We start from the raw sequence: 22,308 nt of genomic DNA, 5'->3' as shown, positions 1-22,308 counted from the left end.
CCAGGCTTGGCATCTATGGAGACTTAAGGAAGAAATAAGAGGTTGGTTTCTTGCTTTTAAGTAATTTTAAAACGTGTTAAACGCTTCGTCTTGGAAGTCATTTTAGCTTTAAAAAAATCATCTGTGTATCCAGGAATGCTCATGCGGGAGAAACCAGGGGACCGATGAGACTGTAGCTTGGGGAACTGGGGAGATGGTGGAATTGCTCTTTTTTTAAAAACAATGAAATATTGAAAGACACGAAAACAGCAAGGTGGAAACATCTCTTCTGTTAAATTACTCTTTGTTGGGCTTCTGACTTGATTCCTGCAAGCCTGAACTCCATCCTCATCCTATGGAAGATGGCAGCAGCTCCCTTGGCTGAGGGGTATCTTCTGGTTCGGGCCCGTTGCATGCTCTGCAGAGGCTGACGCGTCTCACCTCAGCTGTTCCAGGTGTTTGCTTCCTTGCCTCCAGGAACAGAGTTTTCAAGGGTTTCCTTTAAAGGCCAAGGACGTACTTGTGGTGGGAAACACAAGCTTTGCAGCTCCGCGAGGTGACTCTCCTGTCTGGAATGTCTTGTACAATTCCAGCCTGTTCAAAACTTGTATGGTATAAATACCTGTGCTGGAGTCCTGCTGAACAGCCCGCGGATGAAGGTGCACCAGCGAATGCAGCAAAGTGGGCAGCAGCTGCTGCAGTTCCTCTCGGACTACAGATTCATGAGGAACTTTGGGCACCAGAAGGATCCCTGCCGTTGTCTGCCCCTGTGCCTAGGGCTGGGAGGTGTGCCTGGGCTGCCAGAGCAACCAACGTTCCTCTAACGAGGATGCCTAATACGTGTGCTGCGAGCAAGCCCCAAGCTGAGCGATGAAATCTCTCGCTGAGCGCGTGCCGGTGCGCAGACCGGCAGCCTGGTGCCGGGGGGACCCGCCAGCCTCGCGCATCCCCTTCCTCGGTCCTGTAACTGGTGGGAAGCACAAAGCGGGACAGCCTGATGAGACGACATTAACTTAACCAAATTTACAGATTACGTAAATTATAACGGAAAGGTTTTTGTGCCTTTTGTAAGAACTGACCGTCTTTTGCCTAGTGTCTTAGGAGTCCTTGTGGAGTTGGATCAGAAGTGGTCGCTGTCTCCTGACAGACAAAAAAAACGCTTGCAGATGTCGTTTTTTCAGTCTGTTTACACCAGCGTGATGTGAACTCCTTCCTGACGCTTGCTTCTGCTCCGTTTCTCGCTGTCTCTAGTAATTTGGAAAGACTTTCTTCCATGGAAGTGAATAACTGCATCTGACTGATAATGCAGTAAAAGTAATTCTTGATCCTAACCAGGAACAACTGTGCTAGATAAATTAGCTTGATTACAAGGAAATATTATTTATACACCTAGTTAAGCATGTCAGCACTTGTTCCTCTGTATGCCCTACCGTGTCAGGGGAGAGGAGTAGCAAAGGAAAGCGTGTGTGAATTTATTTTTTTTTTAAAGCTGCTACCAGATGGCAGCTGAACATGAAGCAGAGGAATAGTTTGTGGGAAGAGAAAAGGGACTTGGTTAAAAAATAAATAAAACAAGAAAGTGCCATCTGCAGCTGTGAGTATGGAGCTGGGCTCCAGCCCGTTTCTTGGCACAGGGCAACTGCTGAAGTTCTTGGGGATGAATCATTGGGCTGCAGAAGTTACCAAACATTGTTTAAATGCAAGTATCTTGTTCATATTGCACATCCTGGCACCCCACCCCTTCCCCTTCCATGCGCCCTCTTCCTTCTTGCTCTGCAGTATCCATGTCGTTCCAAACCGCTGGATTTCTATGCAGGCTTTCTGACCAGAGCTGAGGATCGCTGCTCGCTCAGCTCCCGCCTTGCTGCGGCAGGCAGGCAGCGGCAATGTCCAGCGCCTCTGGAGCAAGAGGAAAATGCCGATCAGCAGGGCCTGGTGATGCTACCGAAGGGATGAGGAGAAAGCTTCCTAAAAGCGGCTCCGCTGAAGCGTGCTGAGCAGAGGCGGCCGTGAGGCGGCTGGAGCCGCGGTTCCCAAGCTCCTGCCGAAGCAGGCTCCTGCAAGGGCCCTGGCTGAACTGGGCTGCGCTCCGGCAGCTGGCTCCCGGGCTCTCCTGGCTGAGTGTTTGCTATCCGCAGCGGAGAAAGCAACTTGAAACTTGCATAATTGGTTTGGTTTGGGTTTTTTTCTCTCTCTCCTTTCCAAAAGGCTGGAGTGGAGATGCCAACTATTGTATAACAAACTTGCAGCCAGTACAATAGCTCACTGCTCCTGTTTATCTTGCCTGTTGCTATCGGAAGTAATAGACGGATACAGAGGTTGGAAACTACAGCTCCAGGGAAAAGCCTCTTTCCTACCTCTGCGAGCACAATCGTACAGGTTGGTGGCTTGCACTGGGCTGTGGTCGGTGCGCCCGAGAAAGGTGGAGGGAGCTTTGGGCGTGCCAGAGCCTGTCCTGAGGGAAAAGGATCCTTTCCTGGCCCGCGAAGCCACGGCCTGAAGCCCTCAAACGGGAGGTTTGACTACTTTGCTTGTTAGCAGTCTGTATGGCTGCGCTCGTTGCCGGGCTGCGGGACGGCTGCCGCGCGCGGGAGGGACCTGCTGAGTGTTCCGGTGCCTGTGTTTTAAACGGCCCCTAAGAACAACCTGCCTCCGAGCTGTGCTCGTGCAAACTCGCAGCCTACCTGGCTAAAAGGTTCTTTACGCTGCTGCTGCAGTCGTGACTGCTCAGGTTGGGCTTCTGACTCCTAAAAGCTGTAGGTATTCACTCTTACCTCTCCCAAGGGGGGACTAGCTGTGCCCAGGAGGGTAAAACCGGTCCTATCTTTGTTATTCGTTAGTCTGGGAATTACAGGCTCATGCTCCTTGAAAACCACGGGGCTTCTCTCTGCTTACCACCTTGGTAAGCATGGCTGTCTCCTGGCTGGAGTAGGTTTGTCTTAGCTGAAACTCCAGGTTCAAGCGCGCCTCTGCTGCGCGGGGCTGCTCGGGGGAGGAGAGCTGCTGCGCTGGAGTCGTCCTTGGCGGAGCTGGCTCTGCTCTCGCCCGCCCTTCTGAAGTCTCTTCTCCCACCTCCATGCCCCGAGGTGTTGATTTTCTTTCCTATTTGCTTGTTGTGATTTAGAGATCTGCCCTCCTTTGATGCTCTTGTGGGAAGGGATTTTGTGCGTTCAGGATTTGCTTTTTACTTTATGCCTGGCTGGGTGCTGCCTAACCGACAGAGCAGGTGGGGAGGGGCCGCCCCTGCCAGCCCCACCTCAAACCATAAAATGGGAGCACCTGAAGCTATGTTTTAGTTGGATTGCTGCTGTACTGTTTTATGAGAGTTATTTACTGAGACTTAAAAAAAAATAAAGGAGAGTCTTCCATGCCGAGGCTTTGGGCCATGCCGAGGCTTTGCTGACGACACCGCCGGCTCCAGCCGCGGGGAGGTGATTGCTTCAGCCGGCGCCCGGCCAGCTGACACCTGCGCGAGCTCCTTTCCAGCTCTTCTCCATCGCCGGGAGCAGGAGCCGCAGCTTTCTGCGAAGCCCCTCGAGCAGATGCTCTTTGCAATGTGCCCAGAGAGTTATCGGAGGGGATGGGCTGCTCGCTCCTGTTCAGCGCGTGAACCCAGGGAAGCCCAGGGTTGTTACCTCCAGAGAAAGAGAGATGCTTTTCAGCAGGGCTCTCTAAAACTGTCAAACATTAAAATAAATAAACCGCTGTTGGGGCGCAAGACAGAAGGGGCTGTGAGGCTCCACCAAAGTCTCCTCTTCTGTCTGGGCAGCGTTTACAGCAGCGTATTCGTGCCTCGCTCTTACGGAGCAGTTTTTCCCTCTCCGAGCCGTGCCGTGCGCTGCCGTTCCTCTGTTTATACCCAACTTCCTTCCTTTTGTTGTAAGCGAGAACCATGGACACCGATGATTTCCAATATTTAGTCTTTGTTTATCTGAAACTTGTCTTTGGCTGGGGCTGGGCTCGTGCTTTCAGTTGCCAATAAATAGCAGAGCACCAGGATTTCACAAGAAAAAGTTTTGCCTTTTCACGTAGACGGCGTCTGTCTGTCTGTCCTGCCGTGGCTGTATGATCCAGCGTTGGGAAGAAAACAAGGCCGCCTTTTGGTGCGGCAACAAAAGGTGAAGTTGCCGGTATTGTAACCTCTCTCCTCTTTGCGTAGCCCTTGTAGGGCCTGGAGGCCAGGACAGAAGGTGACAGTCGCCTCGCCTCCCGCTTCGCGTTGGCTGGCTCCTCGCAGGATCCCCCCTATTGCACGCCTTGGATGGGGCCAGCCAAGGCAAACGGGAGGAAAGGTGGGCTACCTTGCTGAAGTTTTCAGACATGCTCTCAGTGCGTTTCGGCCCTTTGGCAGCTGGCTAAGATGCCAACATAACCCTGGAAGGCCCTGCTTCCTCTGGGCGGCTGTTAGGGTTGCGGGAGGCTGACATTTTATCCCGGATCCTTTACGGACACCGTCCTCTTGTGTTGTTTCGGTGGCCCACTTACCTCTCGCTGCCGGCCCATCCCGGGGGCAGATGGGCAGCAGCGGCGTTCAGCAAAGGGATTCTCTTTCAGGTACGTGTTGATGACACGGACCCTCCGTTGCAGAACAACGGACACGCGGAGCTAATGCTGTCTTAGGGCAAAGGCTGAGGAAGAGAGCACGGGAGGATTTCATCCTGCACTTTTAATTACCTGGGTAATTATATTAAGCATAATTTAGTGCAATAAATTAGTGCACATTAACGTACATTAATAGTAGATTATTAAACATTCCTGAAACTTAGGCCAGGTAGCAGGATATTGCTAATGCTGTGTACGGTGCAGCTACGGGATCAAGTATTTGTTTTCCTTTTAGCAGTGTGTGTTGTTGCAGAATTCAGAAAGGGAACGAACGTGCTCCCGCAGCAGGGCCTGGGCTGTAACCGCTCAACAGAGACCTAGAAAAAGCCCCGGAGCCGCCTCTGGGTGCAGCGTGGTGGCAGGACAGAAAGAAGAAAGGTTCTGTACGAGCTGGCCTGGCATTAAAAAAAGAAAAGAATTAACCCTAAAACCACTTATAATTACCAGTAATTGGCACTCGGACTGGTAGTCTCAGCAGAGAGAGCAATAATTTAGCGTGAGCTATAAAAATGACTTGTTTTCACTCGTAAGGCAAAAATTTTTACACCACGTTGCCACAGCAGAAAATCGCCAATTGATAAATGTGAGGTCCACCATGGATGCGGCTGTGAGCTTTGGTGGAGCCATCTGCAGCCAAATCTGCTGATCCTTCCTCCCCAAAGCCCCGGTTCCCAGGCATTCGGAGCAGCAGATTTGTGCAGCAACAGCCCGCTCCAGCAGGCACCGCGTCCGAGCTGCTGAACGACGGCGAAAGCTCCAGCTCACCAGGTGTTCTTCTCCGGTGGAAGTATTTTGGAGAAGTTGTCTGAAAGGCAACCCATAAAACAGTATTTTTTTTTATTTTTTTTTTTTAAAGACAAGATGAAATGAAAGCCTCTTAAATTCTTATGACTGTTTACTGAGAATTTACAATTCCTCTCTGCTTTGGTGCCTTAAAGTTTGGTGGTGGAATTGTCTTGATATCAGAAAAGTGCCTTGTATCAGCCCTGCAAATGTCTCCTTAAATGCAGCCCAGTTACAAGCCTCTGGGAAAATTCACGCTCCGTTTGCTTGGAGATCTGTTAGGGACGGGGGGACGCTTCCCAAAGAAAGGTGGAAAATGAACATCTGGGGCCTTTCTGGCAGCACCCATGGTGAGTAAACGGGCTCCTTCTTGCAGCTGGAGGTGCTGAGCGGAGCCGGTCCCGGTCCTTGCTCCTTCAGGCTGCTGGGGCGAAGGGGAGGGCAATGGTGTCTGGCAGCCCTGGGGCTGCCGGGGTGTCTGCAGCTGAGACCAGAGATCCTGTACAGGAGGCAGCATAAACGTCCTCCATCTCAGGCGGAGAAAGGAGGACATCCAGAAACCAAGGACACCAAAGACTGCGGTGGAAGCCCGCAGGTCCCAAGCTTTTCTGGTTGGCTCCGGGGCTCCTGTTGGGGAGCCATCACTAAAATACCTTTTTTTTTGGTAATATGTTTCTTGCCTGTAGCTCAAATTGCCTTTTTTAACAGCAGCGCCTGCAGCATTGCTTACCCCGAGGCCGAGGGAGAAGTGTGGCGGCGGGAGGGAGGCTGGGGCTGGCAAGAGCTGGGCAGGAGCAGGGGAGGGGAGCAGCCACCTCTGTGAGCACCGGCACCCGCTCCCCTCCGGCCTCGGGAACCGAAGCCCGGCTTTCCCCCACCTGCCGCCTCCGTGGCTTCCCAGGGCAGAGCCGGCCCTCAGCCCCTCGGCAGCAGCGCTCCGCTCGGTGCCCCATCCGCTGCTGGGCCTCGAGCACCGGCGCCTCGTGTCCCCGCGCCGACGCTGCGGCAAAGTCTGTTGTGGTTAAAAAAACCCCACACAACACAACCCCTTAATTTTCAGAATTTTAGCTTAAAATGTATGAAATGGCACCCCAAAAAGGGCCAGGGTAATGTTGAGTTGCCAAGTCAAGCATTCGGAAACTAGGAAATACCAGACTTAAAGCGCCCGGGCCATCCTCAGCTGCGCCCGTGCCTGTTTCCCGTTCGCTGCAGTTTTCAGTGGCACGCACACATCCTCCTTTTTCCTGGGGCTTAATCCGTTCACACGTATTTACTTGAGCTTCCTATTTCTCCTGGTGAAAGGAATCCTGCTCCTCGCTTTCATTTGAATCAACGCTCGGTCACCATCATTAGGGAGGCCATCAGCAGCCACCATGATGCTGTATTAATAATGAAGAGGCCAAAATTGCCCTGTTCGTATTTTTAGTCTCCAAGAAAGGCAGGAAATAGAGGACTTTTTTGTCTGGCTGTTGCTATTGTTTGTGCTGAAGCTGAGGGGATGCAGTTTTCCTTGTGCAGATTTATTGGGGAGCTAAAATGCAGCCTCCACTGTTGCATCTGCTCTGGTATGTGCACGCTCCGCACCACGGGAGGTGCAAGCAGGTCTGAGCCGTGACAGACCCTGGGCTCTAAGGCAGAAGGGTGCTGTGGGACAAAAAACCCTGACGTGAACTCCAAACCCTCCTCTGCTGTTCCTTTGACTGGGGAAGGGGTTTCGGATCCAGCCCAGCGGACGGGCTGGCCGCAGAGGTGGAATGGCTGCTCCTTGCACCCTTGCAGCCTGGTAGGACGCATCAGGAGCGGGTGTGGACGGGTCGCAGCTGCGGCGCTACAAGGGGCTGCGTTGCCCCGTGAGCCGGATCTATCGCAGGTGAGGAGTGGGCTGTCGCGCTTGTGCCCGGGATCAAGCGGGATGTGGATCCGTCCTCTTTCTGAGCCGGGTTCTGCGGCTGGGCTCGGTGGCTGGGTGGTGGCGGTTGCCGCGGCAGGAGCTTACCTGATGTTTCAGCTAGGAGCTGCCTGGGCGTTGGGGATGGCACGCCCCACTCCTGCCAGCGGGAAATTTGGAGGAGAAACCCCCGGCGAGGGGGCCGGGGAGCACCCTCAGCTCTGCCCGAGCAGGCGGGTGAAGCCGAGCCGCTGCCGCTGCCCACACCGCCCATCGCCCGCAGCCCCCTCCACGCAGCCTCCCCATGGCAGGCGCCTTCCCACCGCCCGCTTGGCCCGTTCCCTGTGGGATGGCGCTTGTGCAGCGGGAGGGCGCGGGGCGGCGGCGCGGGCTGTGCCTGCCCGTCCAGGTGTGCGAGGGAGGAATGCCAACCCCTGAGTCACGGGCACCCCCTCCTCCCTCCCCAGCTGGGATAAAGCTCGTCCTCACCTGGGATCTGCTCTCATTTATCGTGGCTCCCACCTTTCCTCCCCGCCAGCCCCCCGGGAGGGAGAGGCGGCAGCTCCGGGCCGGCGAGGGGAGCAAGCACAAAGTCTATATTTGACTGGAGGGTACAGAAAGCAGCGGGGAGGTACGCGGGATCGCGGGCTGCCTGCCCTCCCCGCCGGCCTGGAAGTTGACGTTTAACCGGAAAGAGAAAAGGGACAGAAAATAGAGAGGAGGGAGGGAAAAAAAAAAAAAAAGAAAGAAAGAAAAGGCCAAGGCTGGAAATCAAGTTGCGGCAGCAAAGCAGCGCGTTTCCCCTCTGCCTTCTGAAGAATTTCTTGGCTTGGCGTGTGGGTGCCTGTTATTCGGGCTGCAGCAGAGGATTTGGACACTGAGTCAGACCCAGCGCTAATGAGGTTTGTGGAATTAATTCATCGGTGTTCTTTAGCAGCCAGCTTGCTTTAATTTTGCTGTGTTGATTAACCGGGGGTGAAATAAGGTGCGGGGCTCCCTGCGCGAGCAGGTGGGCAGGGCACGGAGCGAGGGGGCTCAGCTCCCTGCCTGCTCCTGCCCCCTTTTTCCGCTGGTTTTGGCTGTCGGACGCCGTCTCGCCCAGCTGGGAAGGGCAGCGCTCGTGACCGAGCAGGGCTGCGCGGGGCGGTTTTTGTCTCTGAAGGTATTTGGGTTGGGGGCCGTGGGGCGGAGGTGGGGGTGCCGCGGTGCGGTAAGGCAGAGCAGAGCCCTTCGGGGACCACGGGTTGCAGGTTTGAAAGGTTGCCCTCTCCGTCTGCCCCGCTTCCAGGGGAAAAGGCAGTTGTGCCTTGGAGCTGGCACCCAGGGAAAGCTCTTATGGGTGAAAGCACCAGCGGTCGGCCGGGGTGCGGGTGGCTCCGACTCGCCGAACCCCTGGAGGTTGTTCTGCAGAATGGGTGACTGCATGCAAAGCCCCGGCGAAGGGAGGGGGTGTCCCGGCAGGAAAAGGCCATGGGGGAGTGGGGGTTTGGGGGGGCTTTGCTGAGCTGCAGATGTCGGGGTATTTGCGAGCTGCTGGATCTGAAATACATGGGAAACAGGGAAATAGATGGACGGATGGGTGCGAGGGAGCCGACAGGAACGGGTTAGGTGGGGGAAAAGGGGGATGAGGGGTGCCGATGGAGGGCAGGGAGAGGAAGGGGGTCTCGTGGGGCCAAAGGAGCAGTGACTGCGCCGGGAGCAGCACGTGGGGAGGCGTGGGGGGACGGTTGGGTCCCGGGGCTGCGCGGTGTTCGGGCAGGGTCCTGACCTTCCCGCCGGTTCTGCTCCTGGGGGCTCCCCCTGCCCCAGCCCGGGGGGCAGAGGGAGGAGATGGGACGGAGCCCGCGGCCCTTTGCCAGCACAGGGTGGTGTCAGCCGCTCCCTGACCCCGGCAGCTCCCCGGGGGTCCCCGGGCTGGGTCCCGCTTGTTTTGTCCTTCGCTGGAGGATGCTGGGGGCCGTGTCTGGGGTCTGGAGCTCGGCCTGGGAGCCGAGAGCCCCCTTCTCGCTGGAAACAGCAAATGGTGACTCGCATGGAGCCTCCCGGCTGCAGAGGCATACCTGGGGAAGGAGGGGAAATGGATGGCAAAGAGAAACAAAATCAAAGACAAACGTGATTTTGTGTTTAACCAATGCTTGGATTTGCGGGTCAAGCTTTTGATGGTTTTCTGGAGGTTTGTCCTGATAATTTCCAAGTTTCGGAGCACGGCCCCCGGGAGCTCTGCGCCACCGCGTGTGCCGGGGAGGGAGCAGCCCGGGGAGGGAGAGAGCCTGAGTCGTGGCCCCGCTCCGTGTGCCCGCAGCCCTGCCTGGGGAGGAGAGCGGAGCCTGCATGAGCCGCCGCGGCTGTCACTGCGCTGCCCCGGGGGAGCGGGACCGGGGTCCCTGGGGGAGGCACCCGGCTGCCTTTCTGCTTTGCCTCCATCGCTATTAGCTCTCCCTCAGGCCTCCCGGCCCCGTGCTGAGGCTGGTCACGGTGACCAGCACTGCCTGCCTGCCCCAGCACGCTGCAAGCACCGTGGTCCCCAGCACACGTGGGCAAGCAGATGCTCCTCCAGATGCCTCCCATCTACCAGGGCGTCAGTCCCCTACACAGCCCCCGCGCACCCCTCGACGGGACGGGGTGTCTGCAGCCACAAAAAGTTGCACTGCCCACCACAGGCATTGCACCGGGGAGCTCCAGCATCTCCCTCGCTTTCCCATTCCCGTGTCCCCACCCTGCCCAGTGTCCCCTGCGTGGCAGCTGGGGCCAGGCTCCCACCATGGGCTTGTGGCTCATCATAACCTGGTCCTTGGGTCCCTCTCCTCCCTGGGGCAATGCCCAGCTTCAGCCTCGTCCTTCCCAGCAGAGAGCTGCTGGGTGGGCATGGGGCAGGGAGGGGACAGGGGATGACGCTCTGCTGCTCCAGCCCTGTCCCCGGCTCATTGCTCCAGTGGTTTCTTTGGAGCATCCCCTGGTTTTGGGGGCGAGCTACCCAGCCCAGGCTTCCCCAGACTCGGGGGTTCCCAGGGTCTTTCTGGAGCGGGTTTGTTGGCTGTGCCGAGGTGCAGGCAAAGGCTGGGGGAGTCGGGGAAGGCCAGAGCGGTGGCCTGGGACAGGGTAGGATGTCTGTGTGCAGCCAGGAGCTGTTCCGCTTTGTTCCCTGGTTTTGCACAACTGAGCAGCTTTTTGTTGTTGTTGTCGTTGTTGTGAAAACCCAACCAAACCCCTGCAGCTTTTCCGAAGTGAAGGTGGGGTTTTCCCTTCCAGAGGACACTTCTGTCATCGAGGGATGGCCACTCGCGTATTTTTGCACACACATTATGGGCTGCATTCTTGCGGCTGGCAGCGGCCATGGTCTGTGCCACCAACGTCCGGCGCGTTGCCAACTGCTCAGCTAAATCCTTGGGGGCTGATAGCTCACAAGGCAACAGGACATTAATATCGAGCTGAGTTTTATGGCCTTTTATCTCGGCACTTGAAAAGATATGACAGCAGTTTATGTGTGCAATGCCCAGGGTGTGCCCGTCCAGCCCGTGGTGACTCTTTCTTGATTTGTGATTAAAGGAGGCTGAATTAGGTCTGTGCTTGGAGGCTACCTTGGAAGATGGGTGTGTGAGCTGAGCAGCCCGGTCCCCCGTACTCAATCCTTTCCTCATGGCCTTTGCCGTGATGGGAGATGGGATTTGCCAAGTGCTCGGGGAATGTTTTCGCTGTGTTTTCCCTTGACGGGCTCAAAGGACTTCCCTACCCTGTTATCTCGCCTCTGACTGGCATCTCCCCACGTCTCTGTAGTGCCGGTCGCTGCGGCTGGCCTGGCTTGCTGGGACGGAGCAAGGGAAAAAGGTATTTTCCTGGCGTCAAAACCCGCCCGTCTCGGTGGCGAGGGACATCACGTTTGCCAGCGAGCGGTGGCGTGAGGACTTTTGCTGAAGGAGGTCACGGGCATGTCCAGGGACAAGGATAACTGCCGGCCTCGGAGCCAGCGCTGGGGCTTGGCGGGGGGGACCCCCCAAGGCAAACCTGCGCAGAGCCTGAGCTGGGGACGGTCACGGTCAGTGTTGCAGGGAGCTGTGCTCAGGGGCCGCGGGAGGAAAATACAGGGATTTCCTTGGTCAGCTGGTACCTTGTACCCGTAAGAAAACCAGCACATTGGCTACCAGGTCCTGACGAGCAGCAAAGCTCCCCTGGGTGTCCCCCGCGGAGGTGCTGCCCTGAGGTTTCCATATTTCTCATGTTTCAGCTATGGGGGGTTAATTACTGTGTGATAAGTCCCTCTGAGCACAGCTGACAAGATAAATGAGATACCAATGTCTTGTCATGTGTTACCTGTGTATCCAGCGACTGTCACGGAGAACAAAGAGCGAGCACCAAGGGAGACGTCTCCTGGGGTCAATGCCATGTTGGTTCAGTCCCTGGGCTGCAATGATTTCTGCCAGTGCTCAGCTTCATCTGTTCCATATATTTCCATTGGCTTCAGTGACTGATGCAGGATCCAGCGTGATCCAACGCTGTTCAGACCAGAGCCGGTCTTTCCAGGGCTTTCCCTGGGCCCCAGGTCAGGCTGGCAGCAGCTAAGTCACCAAGTGACGGGTCTGTGATGTCCCCCTGGCAACTCAGACATCTTCACTGCACACAGCTCTTCCCATTTTCCTTCCCTGTTTTAAGTGGTTTTCATGTTCTCTTCATTTATTTTAGAGTCAGGGCTTACACAGCAAGAAGCTGTAAGACAATTCATTTGCATCTTAGATTTCACACTTGCATCATCCAGAAAGGAGATGCTTTACAGGTGTCTTTACACTAGACTTTTTGCCTCGACTGCTCTCACTTGCCGTGCTGGGGTGCTGGAGCCAGAGCCACCCTCCAGCACCGCAGCCGCAGAGCTCGGGTTCCAGCTTTGGCTCTTGTTTACCAAGTGCAAATGCTGACTTTGGGATGGCACTGGGTTTTCTCAGTCACGTGCGGGTGCCGGGAGAATGGGTCACTCTGATTAGGATGTGGCCTCCGGATCCACGCAAGGGGTCCTGCTGCGCTGGGCAGGGCGGGGGGAGCTGCCGGGCTCTCGGGATTCATTCAACAGTTCCAAAGCTCCAAGTCTGGCATCTCTATTTATTGCTGGTTCGACCATCCTGGAAACTCAGTGCAATAGGAAATAGCTGAAGGGAGGGGTCTGTTTTGCTTTTGGGGAGAGATGTAGGCAGTTGCTTTGTTTTCTTCCTCTCTTTTTTCCTTAACCCACCAGGAAAAGCAAGGCCTTGACCCGGTTGGTGCTCCCACGTGTGGACAGCACTGGGCTCTGGCCGGGAGCAGCCTGGGTTCCGGCTGCCTGCACCGACCCCGCTGTCCCGGGGCACCCGTCAAGCTGAGCACCCCGACTCCGGGGCGCGGGGGTGCTGCGGCGTGGCAGCTGCCCTGCCCTGGCACTGCCGGGGACTTTGAGCCTTTCTCACATGCCTGAGCAGAGAAGGAGCCGCTCTTGGTTTTGCCGTTGTGCCCTGCCCTGCTGAGATCAGAGATTGCTTCCAGGCATCGGCTTCCCCTGGGCGGGCAGGGCTGTCCCACCCCGGTGGGGCTGGGAAGGCGCTGGCGGGAGCTGCCCCGATGGGCTCTGCGACTGTTTCCACCTCTCGGCTCCCCGCGACGTAGTGATCCATGTGTTTCAGGAGGAAGAGGATGGATGTGCTGCCACGGGCATGTGCCGGGCTGCTCCTCCTGTCCCTGCTCTGTGCCACCGGCCTCTGCCAAAGGAGCAAAAGTGAGTGCAGCCCTGGTGTGTCTGTCTGCGGCCTCTGCTTGGCGCAGCCCTGCGGGGGCTGCGCGCCTCTCCTGGGCTCTGGAAACGCTGATCCTCACGTTGATAAGTCCCTAGGAGATCTGTCCTGTGCCTTTCCTCCTGTTTTCTGTCTCCCCAGCAGCTGGGGCCCCTCTCTTGCCACCCCACTGCTCTTTTGGAGCCGGCTTCCACTAACCACCCAGGCAAAACCTCTACTGACTTGCCTGGGGAACGGGATCAGCCTTTCTCATGCCCTCCCACAGCTCGCCTGGTTTTCTCCATTCCTTATGCCCTGATCTTTCCCTGTAGATAACCGCTGCGTGCTGTCCCGGGCAAAGAGCTGCACCGAGTGCATCCGTGTGGACAAGGAATGCTCCTTCTGCACAGATGAGGTGAGACCTTGCAGGGCAGCCCATGACTCTGCTTCCCACCCTGCAGACGGGGGGATCCCACCATCCCTGGTGAAAACCGGGAGAGGGACCCGACAGCAGGGTCAGCTTCTGGCTCCAGCTTCTCTCTGCAAAGAGCTGGTCTGGATGGGAAGCACCGAAACATGGGTTTCCTTTCGTGCGGACAAACGGGGAGGAAAGGGTGTCTGGGACAAACCAGCAGGAATACAGGAGTTTATCAGAAAATGCCAGTGTGCCAGATCTGAAACAGTGGGTGCAAGGGATGGAGGAAGAGTCTTAACCTAGACAACCCAGTAACTCACTGGTGGTCGCATTGCCCTGGTGCTGGGGGACACTGGCTCTTCTGTGTGAGGCTCGTCCCCATCTCTGCCCCTCTCCTGCTCCCGAAGGCTCGCTAATGGTCTCAGCAGAGGACCCTGCCAAGAGCCTTCCCCCCTCGCATGGAGGATTTGCTGCTTTCTGTGGCTGTAATGTTGTTCTTGCTCCTCGCAGAGCTTCAAAGAGCCCCGTTGCGACTTGCGGGAGAACTTGCTGCGGTACGGCTGCAGGGAGGCCAGCATCGTGTACACCAGGGGCGAGATGCGGACCCAGCAGGTGGGTGCTGGGGAGGCAGCCCTTGCTCGGCTTCTCCTGAGGGGTCCCACCATTCCCAGCGTCCTTCATGTCCCTCATCCTCCTCTAGAGTCTTCAGCAGGAAAAATACAAAGTCCAGACCTCTGTTTATGTAGGGTCTACTAAAAAACAATGCTCTGCCTTTGCTAGCTGATGAACCTGTTGGCAACCAGCCCTGATCGCTTAGGGCTGGGGTGGCTTTTCAGGCAAAACAGATGTAAGCAAAATGCCAAGGTCTGGAGGAGGCGCCCAGCTGGACGCCGGGGAGGCTGCCTCGGTCCCCGGCTCTACGTGAGGGAAGGGAGTGCGATCATCCCTGCCTTCCCACTTCCCACGTATCTCCCTGCTCCTTGCCTCCTCCTCATTGCATCTCCGCAGGAGTTGGAGTCCATCCCCTTCACATCACTCTTTCTTCACAGAATTTCAGTATCAACATGTCCCTGAAGAGGACCCAGGTGTCCCCCCAGAGCATGTTCATGCGGCTGCGAGCTGGGGAGGAGATGAGCTTCGACATGGATGTCTTCCAGCCCTTGGAGAGCCCTGTGGATCTCTACATTCTCATGGACTTCTCCTACTCTATGTCTGATGATCTGGACAACCTCAAAAGCATGGGCCAAAACCTAGGTGAGACCAGAGCTGGGAGAAGAGGGGAGCCAGCTCCTGTGCTGGTGAAGGCAGGCAGCTCGCCGCTGCCCGCGGCTGCGAGTTCTCTGCCCGCACCAGAGAAAGGGATGCAACTGGCAAAGGGCCGAGAGGCGTCTGTTGTAATCAGAGTTTCTTATTATCGCTGCTTTGTGCAGCTTTGTGGGGGGATGTCTCTCCTGGCCCTGCAGGGACCATCCCTGGAGCTCTCTGCTTTCAGCCCAGCTCGGGGCTGGTGCCCTGCGGAGTTGAGCCGTGCAGTGGCTTTGGCATCCTGAACCTATAGGTGTGGTGCGTGCTATTGCAGAAGCTCTAGTCTTGGAAAGGGGCTACCAAAGGTGGTATAGGCTTCTACCCCAAAAAAAGACAAGCCCCAAGGCCAAGGAGCTTAAAAGCTGACAGTTTGGGAGTCTCATCTAAGATCTGACCAGAAGAGAAGATGCCCAGGAAAGGACTTCTCTCTCTGGGGCAGCGACCTCACAGACATCTCTTTATTCACGTGCCTCCTCCTCCCTCCCTTCCTCTCCTCTCAGCGGGGTTCCTGCAAGCCCTGACCTCCAATTACACCATTGGATTCGGCAAGTTTGTGGACAAAGTCTCATCCCCTCAGACAGACATGAGACCTGAGAAGTGAGTGAGGCCAATGGGTCCCCGGGGTGGGAGCGGAGAGGGGAGGGCAGGCACCTTCTGTTTCTCCGTGGCTTTCCTGACCTTTGGTGCCCGCGGTGTGAGAGCCTCCGTCCATTTCTCTCCCTTCGTTGTGAATGTCCCCCCTGGCCTCCCCACCCTGTGCTCAGGGCTTCTGTAGCACCGTGCCAATGCCACCAGTGTCCTCCTCCGCTTTCAGACCTTCCCTGCTTTGCCACGACAGATTGCATGTCTTGTCTTCTCCTCCATGTCTGCCCTCATCGCCTCCCCCTCTCAGTGCCGATGGCTTGCCAACTCAACTTCGTGTCTTCCCTTGAGCGACTCCCCAGCCCCCGGGTGCTCTCCCCACACTTCCTCTGCTTGCACCCAGGCATCCCTTTGCTCCTGCCCCCCGCTAAAACCCTGCTCTCCCCTTCTTTCCTAGGCTGCGCGAGCCCTGGAACAACGCCGACTCCCCCTTCTCCTTCAAGAACGTCATCCGCCTGACCAGCAACATCGACTACTTCAGCCAGGAGCTCAGGAAAGAGCGCATCTCCGGCAACCTGGATGCCCCCGAGGGCGGCTTCGATGCCATCCTGCAGACAGCTGTTTGCAAGGTGATGGTGGCCAGGGATGCAGGAGCCGTGTGGGCAGGGCTCCGCTTTTAATGAGGGGATCTTCTTGATGCTGGGTGATGAGCAGAAGAGCAGCATGCTGGGCAGCTGACGAGACAGTCAGGGAGCCCAGGTTGTACGTTCAGCTACAGTCGGTTCTTGCCCACCCAGCCGCACACTCCCAGTGCGAGTTGTTTTGCATTCCCGGTTTTTCCTAGGTCTTAGACCGTCTGCATGTGTATCTCTGGTGTTTGATCCCCAGCACAGGAGCTGCTTGCTGGGCGCCCTGCATGTGCCCTTTGCTCTGTCCCGCTTTGTGCCTGTGGTGCTGAAACTCTGCTCCCTGGAAAACAGCCCACCTGGGCTTGGCCATTTGGCTGAGGGATGAGCACAGCTCCAAACACGTCCAGAAAAGTGTGGGCTTGCCCCCTGTACCTATATGTGCCTGGCACCGAGCTGCTGGGAGACACCCTGTGCGTTGGGGGTGCAGGTGGGGGAAGCGGAGACCTGCTGGCTTGGATTCCCAGGGCCACGCAGGCGGTTGCGTTTGCTGCCAAGTGGAGGTGGTGCCTTGCCCCTTGGGTTTTCCAGCTCCTGCCAGTGCTGGCCTGCCAACGGGTGCAAGTGCTGTGCAGTGGTTTGGGGGGCACAGAGATAAAGGTTTCTTCTCTCCCTCCCTGGCTGTAGGATAAGATCGGCTGGAGGAAGGACAGCACTCACCTGCTCGTGTTCTCCACCGAATCTGCCTTTCACTATGAAGCTGATGGTACCAACGTCCTGGCAGGGATCCTGGCGAGAAATGATGAGCAGTGTCACCTAGACACCAAAGGCACCTACGTGTATGACACCAAGCAGGACTATCCTTCGGTGCCCACCCTGGTGCGCCTGTTGGGCCAACACAACATCATCCCCATCTTTGCTGTCACCAACCACTCCTACAGCTACTATGAGGTGAGGACACCACGGCGGTGGTGCCCTGTGGGCTTACCTTTCCTCCAGGACCATTGCTCCTCTGCCTGCAGCTCAGCTGTGAGGAGAAAGTGTTCTCCCATCTCTTGTCCCCAAGTGCTGAACCACCACCTTGATACTTTGGGAGGGGTGCCATAGTGTGTTGGGGGGCTGCTCTGGTTGTGGGAGGTCTCAGGGTGAGTACTGGGTGCAGGAATCTGGGCTTCTAGAGGCCCTCCGTGTTGGTGTCTGTTTCTTGCAAAGCAGTGGGGACACAGAGCTGGAGAGTCATTTAGGTTGGAAGGCACCTTTGGAGGTCTCCGGTCCAAGCCCTGCTCAAAGCAGAGCCCACTTCAGTGCTAGAGGAGGTTTCTCAAGGCTTTGGCTCAGGGGGCTCCTGTCTCGTTGCAGAAGCTGCACAAGTATTTCCCCGTCTCTGAGATCGGGGTGCTCCAGGAGGACTCTTCCAACATCGTGGAGCTGCTCCGCACAGCCTTTGAGGTAACTGCACTCTGGGGCTTTCCTCTGCTCCCAGGGAAGGCAGAGGGTGGGCTCCTCCTGCCCAGGAGAGCAGGCAGGATGCGGCCCCTCTGGGGCAGGCTGTAGGGTGGTCACAGGGCTACTGCTGAAAATCAATGCTGTGATGGTCTTCTGCCACCCAGCGCATCCGCTCCAAGATGGACATCCGGGCTGACTTTGTCCCCAAAGCCATGAAGACAGAGTTCACCTCCTCGATGTACAAAAAGACAGAATCTGGCTCCTTCAACATCACCCGTGGGAAAGTGGTGAGTCCCCAGGCAGCCCTGGAGGGGAGGCGTGTGCGAGGGGCTGAGCCCTCCGCTGCGTCCCTCCTTCCTTCTTCACCTGGGGTCGGTCTGGCCGAGCCACGGTCCAGCAGAGCTGGCTCAGCCCTGCGGCGTGTCCCTTCCTTCCAGGGCAAGTTCAACATGCGCGTGAAGGCGCTGGAGTACATCGGCGGGCAGCACGTCTGCAGCCTCCCTGAGAAAGACCGGCAGGGAGTTATCCACGTGAAACCCTCGTCCCTGAGCGACAACCTCGAAGTCACAGCCTCTGTCATCTGTGATGTGTGCCCTTGTGAACAAGTACGTGGGGGTGCGTGTTGCAGAGAGGTGACCTCCTCCTGGCCAGCCTGGGGTGGGAACGCGCTGGCTGGTGCATATGGGTCCTGCTTGACCCTTCACCATTGCTCAGCAGAGGCTCAGCCTGGCCAAGGAGAGCTTCACCACTGCCCGTACCAAGCTGGGCATGTTGTCCTACGGCAGAGCTCAGTCTTGTGGGCAAAACTTTGCCCCTAGATCTGCCTTTCCGATTCCTGAAATGGTCTTGGGGGCAGCTAAGCCCATGTGGAAACATCTCTTCTCTCTTTTCTTATAGCAACAAGAGTTTAACTCACCCAAGTGCAGCTCCCATGGAGACTTCGTTTGCGGACAGTGCATCTGCCACCTGGGCTGGTAAAGGATTTGTCCAGCCCCGTACCCCTCCCAGGGTTCCTGCTGGGTCTGGGGACCCACAGTAACACACGCTCGTGCCCTGGGCATCCTGCCTGTGTGCAGTCCCCAGGCCAGGACCCTGCTGTCCTGCGCTCTGCTCCCACCTCTCTCAGCACCATTTCCTCCCCACCAGGCGAGGGGACACGTGCAACTGCTCTCCAGCATCGTCCCCCAACAATGAAGCCTGCATCCGCCCTGGGGACGTGGAGCCATGCTCAGGCCGGGGCGAGTGCTTGTGCGGGAAGTGCCAGTGCTACTCCGAGGATCTGACGCAGCGCTTCGACGGGACGTTCTGCGAGTACGACGTCCTGCAGTGCCCACGCACCTCCGGCTTCCTCTGCAATGGTGAGAGAAGCCCCGCCACCCCCAGCATCCCCCAGCTGTGGCACGCACTGTGCCCCGCTCCGTGCTGGTGGCATAGGCAGGGTGTCCCTGGGCTGCTGGCACTGGCACGGGGGGTTGAGTGAGCGGCGATGGGCTGTGGGGACTCTGCGCTTGAAAAATGTGCAGGGAGGATGCTGTGGAGTCTGTTTGCAGCCCCTTTGCACCCCAAGGGAAGCGGGAGAGCCGGGGCAGCCTGCGAGCAGGGCCAAGGGAGCAGCGCAGCGCCGGTCCCTGGGTCATGCCTCCTCTCGCGTTGCAGATCGCGGTCGCTGCTCCAGGGGTGCGTGTGTGTGCGAGAGCGGCTGGGAGGGTCCGGGCTGCGAATGTCCCACAAGCAACGACACCTGCATCGACAGCCGAGGGGTAGGTCCGGCCCTGCCTGCGCGAGGGACGGCCGGAGCAGGCAGGGCTGTAGCGAATTGCCTCCATGCCTGAAGCTCAGGGCCGCTGGGAGCTGGCACCTTGCTGACTCCCAGTGCCGCTGCACGTCTGCTTGGATGCTAACTGTCACCTTTCCCTCCCAGGGCATTTGCAATAACCATGGGAGGTGCGAATGCGGCAGATGCATCTGTGACAAGGCTTCGCTGTACACCAGCTCCACCTGCGAAATCAGCTACTCCCTGGTGAGGTTTAGCCTGGGTTCCTCTGGGTTTATCACTTCTCCTTCCCACGTAGAGCCTCTGGGGAAAGAAAGGAAAGCAGGGATGAAGGCACATCTTGGTCAGGAGCAAAATCCTGAGCAGGGGTTAGTCTTGCCTGTCCCGCTTTCAGTGGCCAGGAAGGGTCGGGTATGGGAGCTGCTTTGCAGCCGTGGGCTTTCTTTCCCCTCCAGTTCACCAGCAGCAGCTGCTGAATGTCCGTCTGTGTTTATCTGCGCGCAGGTGAAGGGCAGAGGCTTGAGGCTTGGCTCCTGGCTTGTTCTGATTTGTCTCGAGACTGGAAAAAAAACATCTCATGGTCTCGTGCCTGTTTCCCCATTGACAAACATGGGCCAGTCCCACAGTTGGGAGTGGAGAAAGCTGGCTTGGTCGTGTTTTGGGAAGGCCACCTAAAATCGCTGCCCAAATGCAGGCTGTTGGTATAAGAGATTTTGGAGCCGGCTTCGTTAGCTGCTTGCTCTCTGTTCAACCTTGCTCTGGCGCTGGGCTGAGGACAGCGCGTTGCCTCTCCAGCTCTGCCTTTCGGAGGCGATGGCCTCCCTCGCTCCCCGTGGGCTGTCTGCTGACTGTCCCACCTCGCCTCTCTGCCCAGGGCTTCCAGGCTGTGTGCGAGAGCATCCGGGACTGCGTTCGCTGCCAGGCCTGGGGAACAGGCAGCATGAAAGGGAACTGCAGCACCTGCCGCCTCCAGCTCCAGATGGTGGAAGAGCTGGAGAAAGGTACCAGGAGAAGCGGAGCTGGGTGCAGACACATGTGGCGTGTCTCCCGTGGGCCCTGCCCCGTGTGTGTGCATATGGGGCTGCTCCCCAAGCTTTTCCTGGTCCTGACGGCTTTGCAACCATGTCCCCTCTCTCTGCAGAGGACACCGGCGAGTACTGCTCATTTCAGGACGAGGAGGATGATTGCACGTACCACTACACCCTGGAGGGAGACCCCACTGTCGTCCCCAACACCACCGTCCGCGTGCAGAAGAAAAAAGGTGAGCAGGGACCTGGCAGGAGGGGCTGTCCAGCCTGGGGTCTGGATCAGCAGTGACCTGCTCCACAGCACCCCTGATCCCCGTGTTGTCCCTTTGCTGTGCCCCTGGGCAGGGTCAGCTGCAGGCGGTACCCCCCGCCCACCTTCCTGCGGGACAGGGTGGGTGGCATTGCCTGTCACATGAATGGCAAGGAGTGGAGTGTAGCATCCTCAGAGACCAGCACCTTTAGAGATCAGTGCTGTTTCACTGCCAGCACGGGCAGGGATTGATGCAAGGTGCTGAACAGCCCCTTGGGGTGGCTGGATGTGAGCAGAGAGGTGCGATAGCTCTCCCTGAACAGCACTTTTCGTTGTGAGCACCAAGAGAGAAGCACCCAAGCTTAACCAGGCTGCTCCATCCCTCAAAGAGCTGCGGTCCAGCCTTCCCCCTCTGCCCTGCCTCCCCACTCCCTCCCTGCACACCCCACGCAGGGGGCTGATGCCCGGGAGTGACGCTGCTCTCGCTTGCAGAGTGCCCGCCGGGGAGCTTCCTCTGGCTCATCCCGCTGCTCATCTTCCTCATCCTGCTCCTGGGGCTGCTGCTGCTGCTCTGCTGGAAGTTCTGCGCCTGCTGCAAGGTGAGCGTCTCGGCCAGATGCCCCAGCCTGGGGAGAGAACCAGATAAAGGCCAAAAACGTGACAAATTTCCAGAATCCACCCAGCCTCTAGCACGGCCAGATTGACAGGGGCTGAGTCCCAGTGGTATCCAGCACCTCTGCTGTCACTGACATGAGTTGCTGTGGGATTTCCCCCACTGAAGGGATGCCTGGCTAAAATCAGCTTCCAGAGCCCCATCGATCCGTTGCCCACCCATCCTTGCTGACGTGAATCCTCCCAGCTGGAGATGTGGGGGGTTTTGTGCCCTTGGCTGCAAAGTGATTGTGTCTTTGGCCATTTGTTTTCTAGGCTTGCCTGGCCCTGCTTCCCTGCTGCGCACGAGGTACCAGCCCTTTGAACTGGGGGGGAGAGGGATCCGTGGGGTTCACTGCCTTCCCCGGTTGGGGTGGGCATGCTGGGATAAGCGTCCCTCCTCCTCCTCCTCTCTGGGCTGGGGAGGTGGATCAGGGGAAAAGCTCCTAGCAGAGAGCCTGAGCCAAGGAGCTCTTGGGCTACTGCTCCTCCCCGCCCCACCCCGGTGTGCCCTGCTGGGAATCCCGCTGCTGGCTCTCCCCTGACCCGTGTCCCTTGTAATGCCTAGGTGGTGTGATGTGCTCTCCCCACTCATGGACACCCCTTGCCCACTCCACCCCTGATGTCCCAACACCCTTAGTGTGGTGGAAGCCCTCAAGATTCCCCAGAACAAAGTCTCCAGTGTTGGGAAGTTGATGGCTGGCGTTGTCCCAGTCTGCCCAGACTCTGACCCTACCCCTGGCTCTGCAGGTCGCACCGTTGGCTTCAAGGAGGACCACTACATGCTTCGCCACAGCCTTATGTCCTCTGACCACCTGGACACCCCCATGGTCCGCAGCGGGTCCCTCAAGGGTCGGGACACAGTCCGCTGGAAGATCAACAACAATGTTCACAAGCAGGGCTTCACCTCCCTCACTGCCGCCAACCCCAAAGATCTCAGTAAGTGCCACATCTGAGCAACAGGGCACAGAGGAGAGAACTGCGCGTGCCGTAAAGGACACGAACCCTTGGTGGTGGCCCCCAGCTCCAGCAGCCACGGCATTACCCCCAAGCCCAATTGCAAGGGGGGTTGTTCCTTTATCTGCTTCTATCCTGGGGGAAGCTGAGCAGCACATTCCTGTTTCCAGCCCTGGAGACCTCCTGACAGCCTGGCCACGTGGTGGATGTACCCTGCACGTGTCCTAGTCTCATTAGCTCAGTGACCCAGCCTTGATTTTTGCTGCCTCATCAGTCCAGAGCCACCACTGGAC

At 57.5% G+C, this 22,308-nt stretch overlaps 1 protein-coding gene across 6 annotated transcripts in view; it reads left to right on the top strand.

The window, feature by feature from the left end:
* Positions 1–7,554: 7,554 nt before the first annotated feature.
* The window catches only part of ITGB4 (integrin subunit beta 4), a 30,701-nt gene continuing 15,947 nt past the window's right edge, over positions 7,555–22,308 (top strand). For 3 of the 6 annotated variants that reach the window (XM_087751012.1, XM_009476614.2, XM_087751008.1), the window contains exons 1-19: positions 12,884–12,986; positions 13,314–13,396; positions 13,907–14,008; positions 14,446–14,650; positions 15,202–15,298; positions 15,741–15,912; positions 16,597–16,860; positions 17,269–17,358; positions 17,520–17,642; positions 17,793–17,960; positions 18,253–18,329; positions 18,502–18,713; positions 19,012–19,115; positions 19,277–19,375; positions 20,004–20,130; positions 20,271–20,390; positions 20,900–21,006; positions 21,335–21,368; positions 21,809–21,997. In XM_087751012.1, coding sequence (XP_087607138.1) covers positions 12,884–12,986; positions 13,314–13,396; positions 13,907–14,008; positions 14,446–14,650; positions 15,202–15,298; positions 15,741–15,912; positions 16,597–16,860; positions 17,269–17,358; positions 17,520–17,642; positions 17,793–17,960; positions 18,253–18,329; positions 18,502–18,713; positions 19,012–19,115; positions 19,277–19,375; positions 20,004–20,130; positions 20,271–20,390; positions 20,900–21,006; positions 21,335–21,368; positions 21,809–21,997 — 2,476 coding nt within the window. Of the gene's footprint in view, positions 8,155–8,232; positions 8,415–12,883; positions 12,987–13,313; positions 13,397–13,906; positions 14,009–14,445; positions 14,651–15,201; positions 15,299–15,740; positions 15,913–16,596; positions 16,861–17,268; positions 17,359–17,519; positions 17,643–17,792; positions 17,961–18,252; positions 18,330–18,501; positions 18,714–19,011; positions 19,116–19,276; positions 19,376–20,003; positions 20,131–20,270; positions 20,391–20,899; positions 21,007–21,334; positions 21,369–21,808; positions 21,998–22,308 lie in introns of those variants that run through there. The other 3 variants (XM_087751009.1, XM_087751011.1, XM_087751010.1) reach the window with 3 other exon arrangements.

This window comes from Nipponia nippon, unplaced genomic scaffold, assembly GCF_047370975.1.
Source record: "Nipponia nippon isolate SJK-2023a ecotype South Korea unplaced genomic scaffold, ASM4737097v1 scaffold_14, whole genome shotgun sequence".
In the NCBI taxonomy this organism is placed as follows: Eukaryota; Metazoa; Chordata; class Aves; order Pelecaniformes; family Threskiornithidae; genus Nipponia; species Nipponia nippon.
This window is presented reverse-complemented; position numbering and strand designations above follow the sequence as displayed.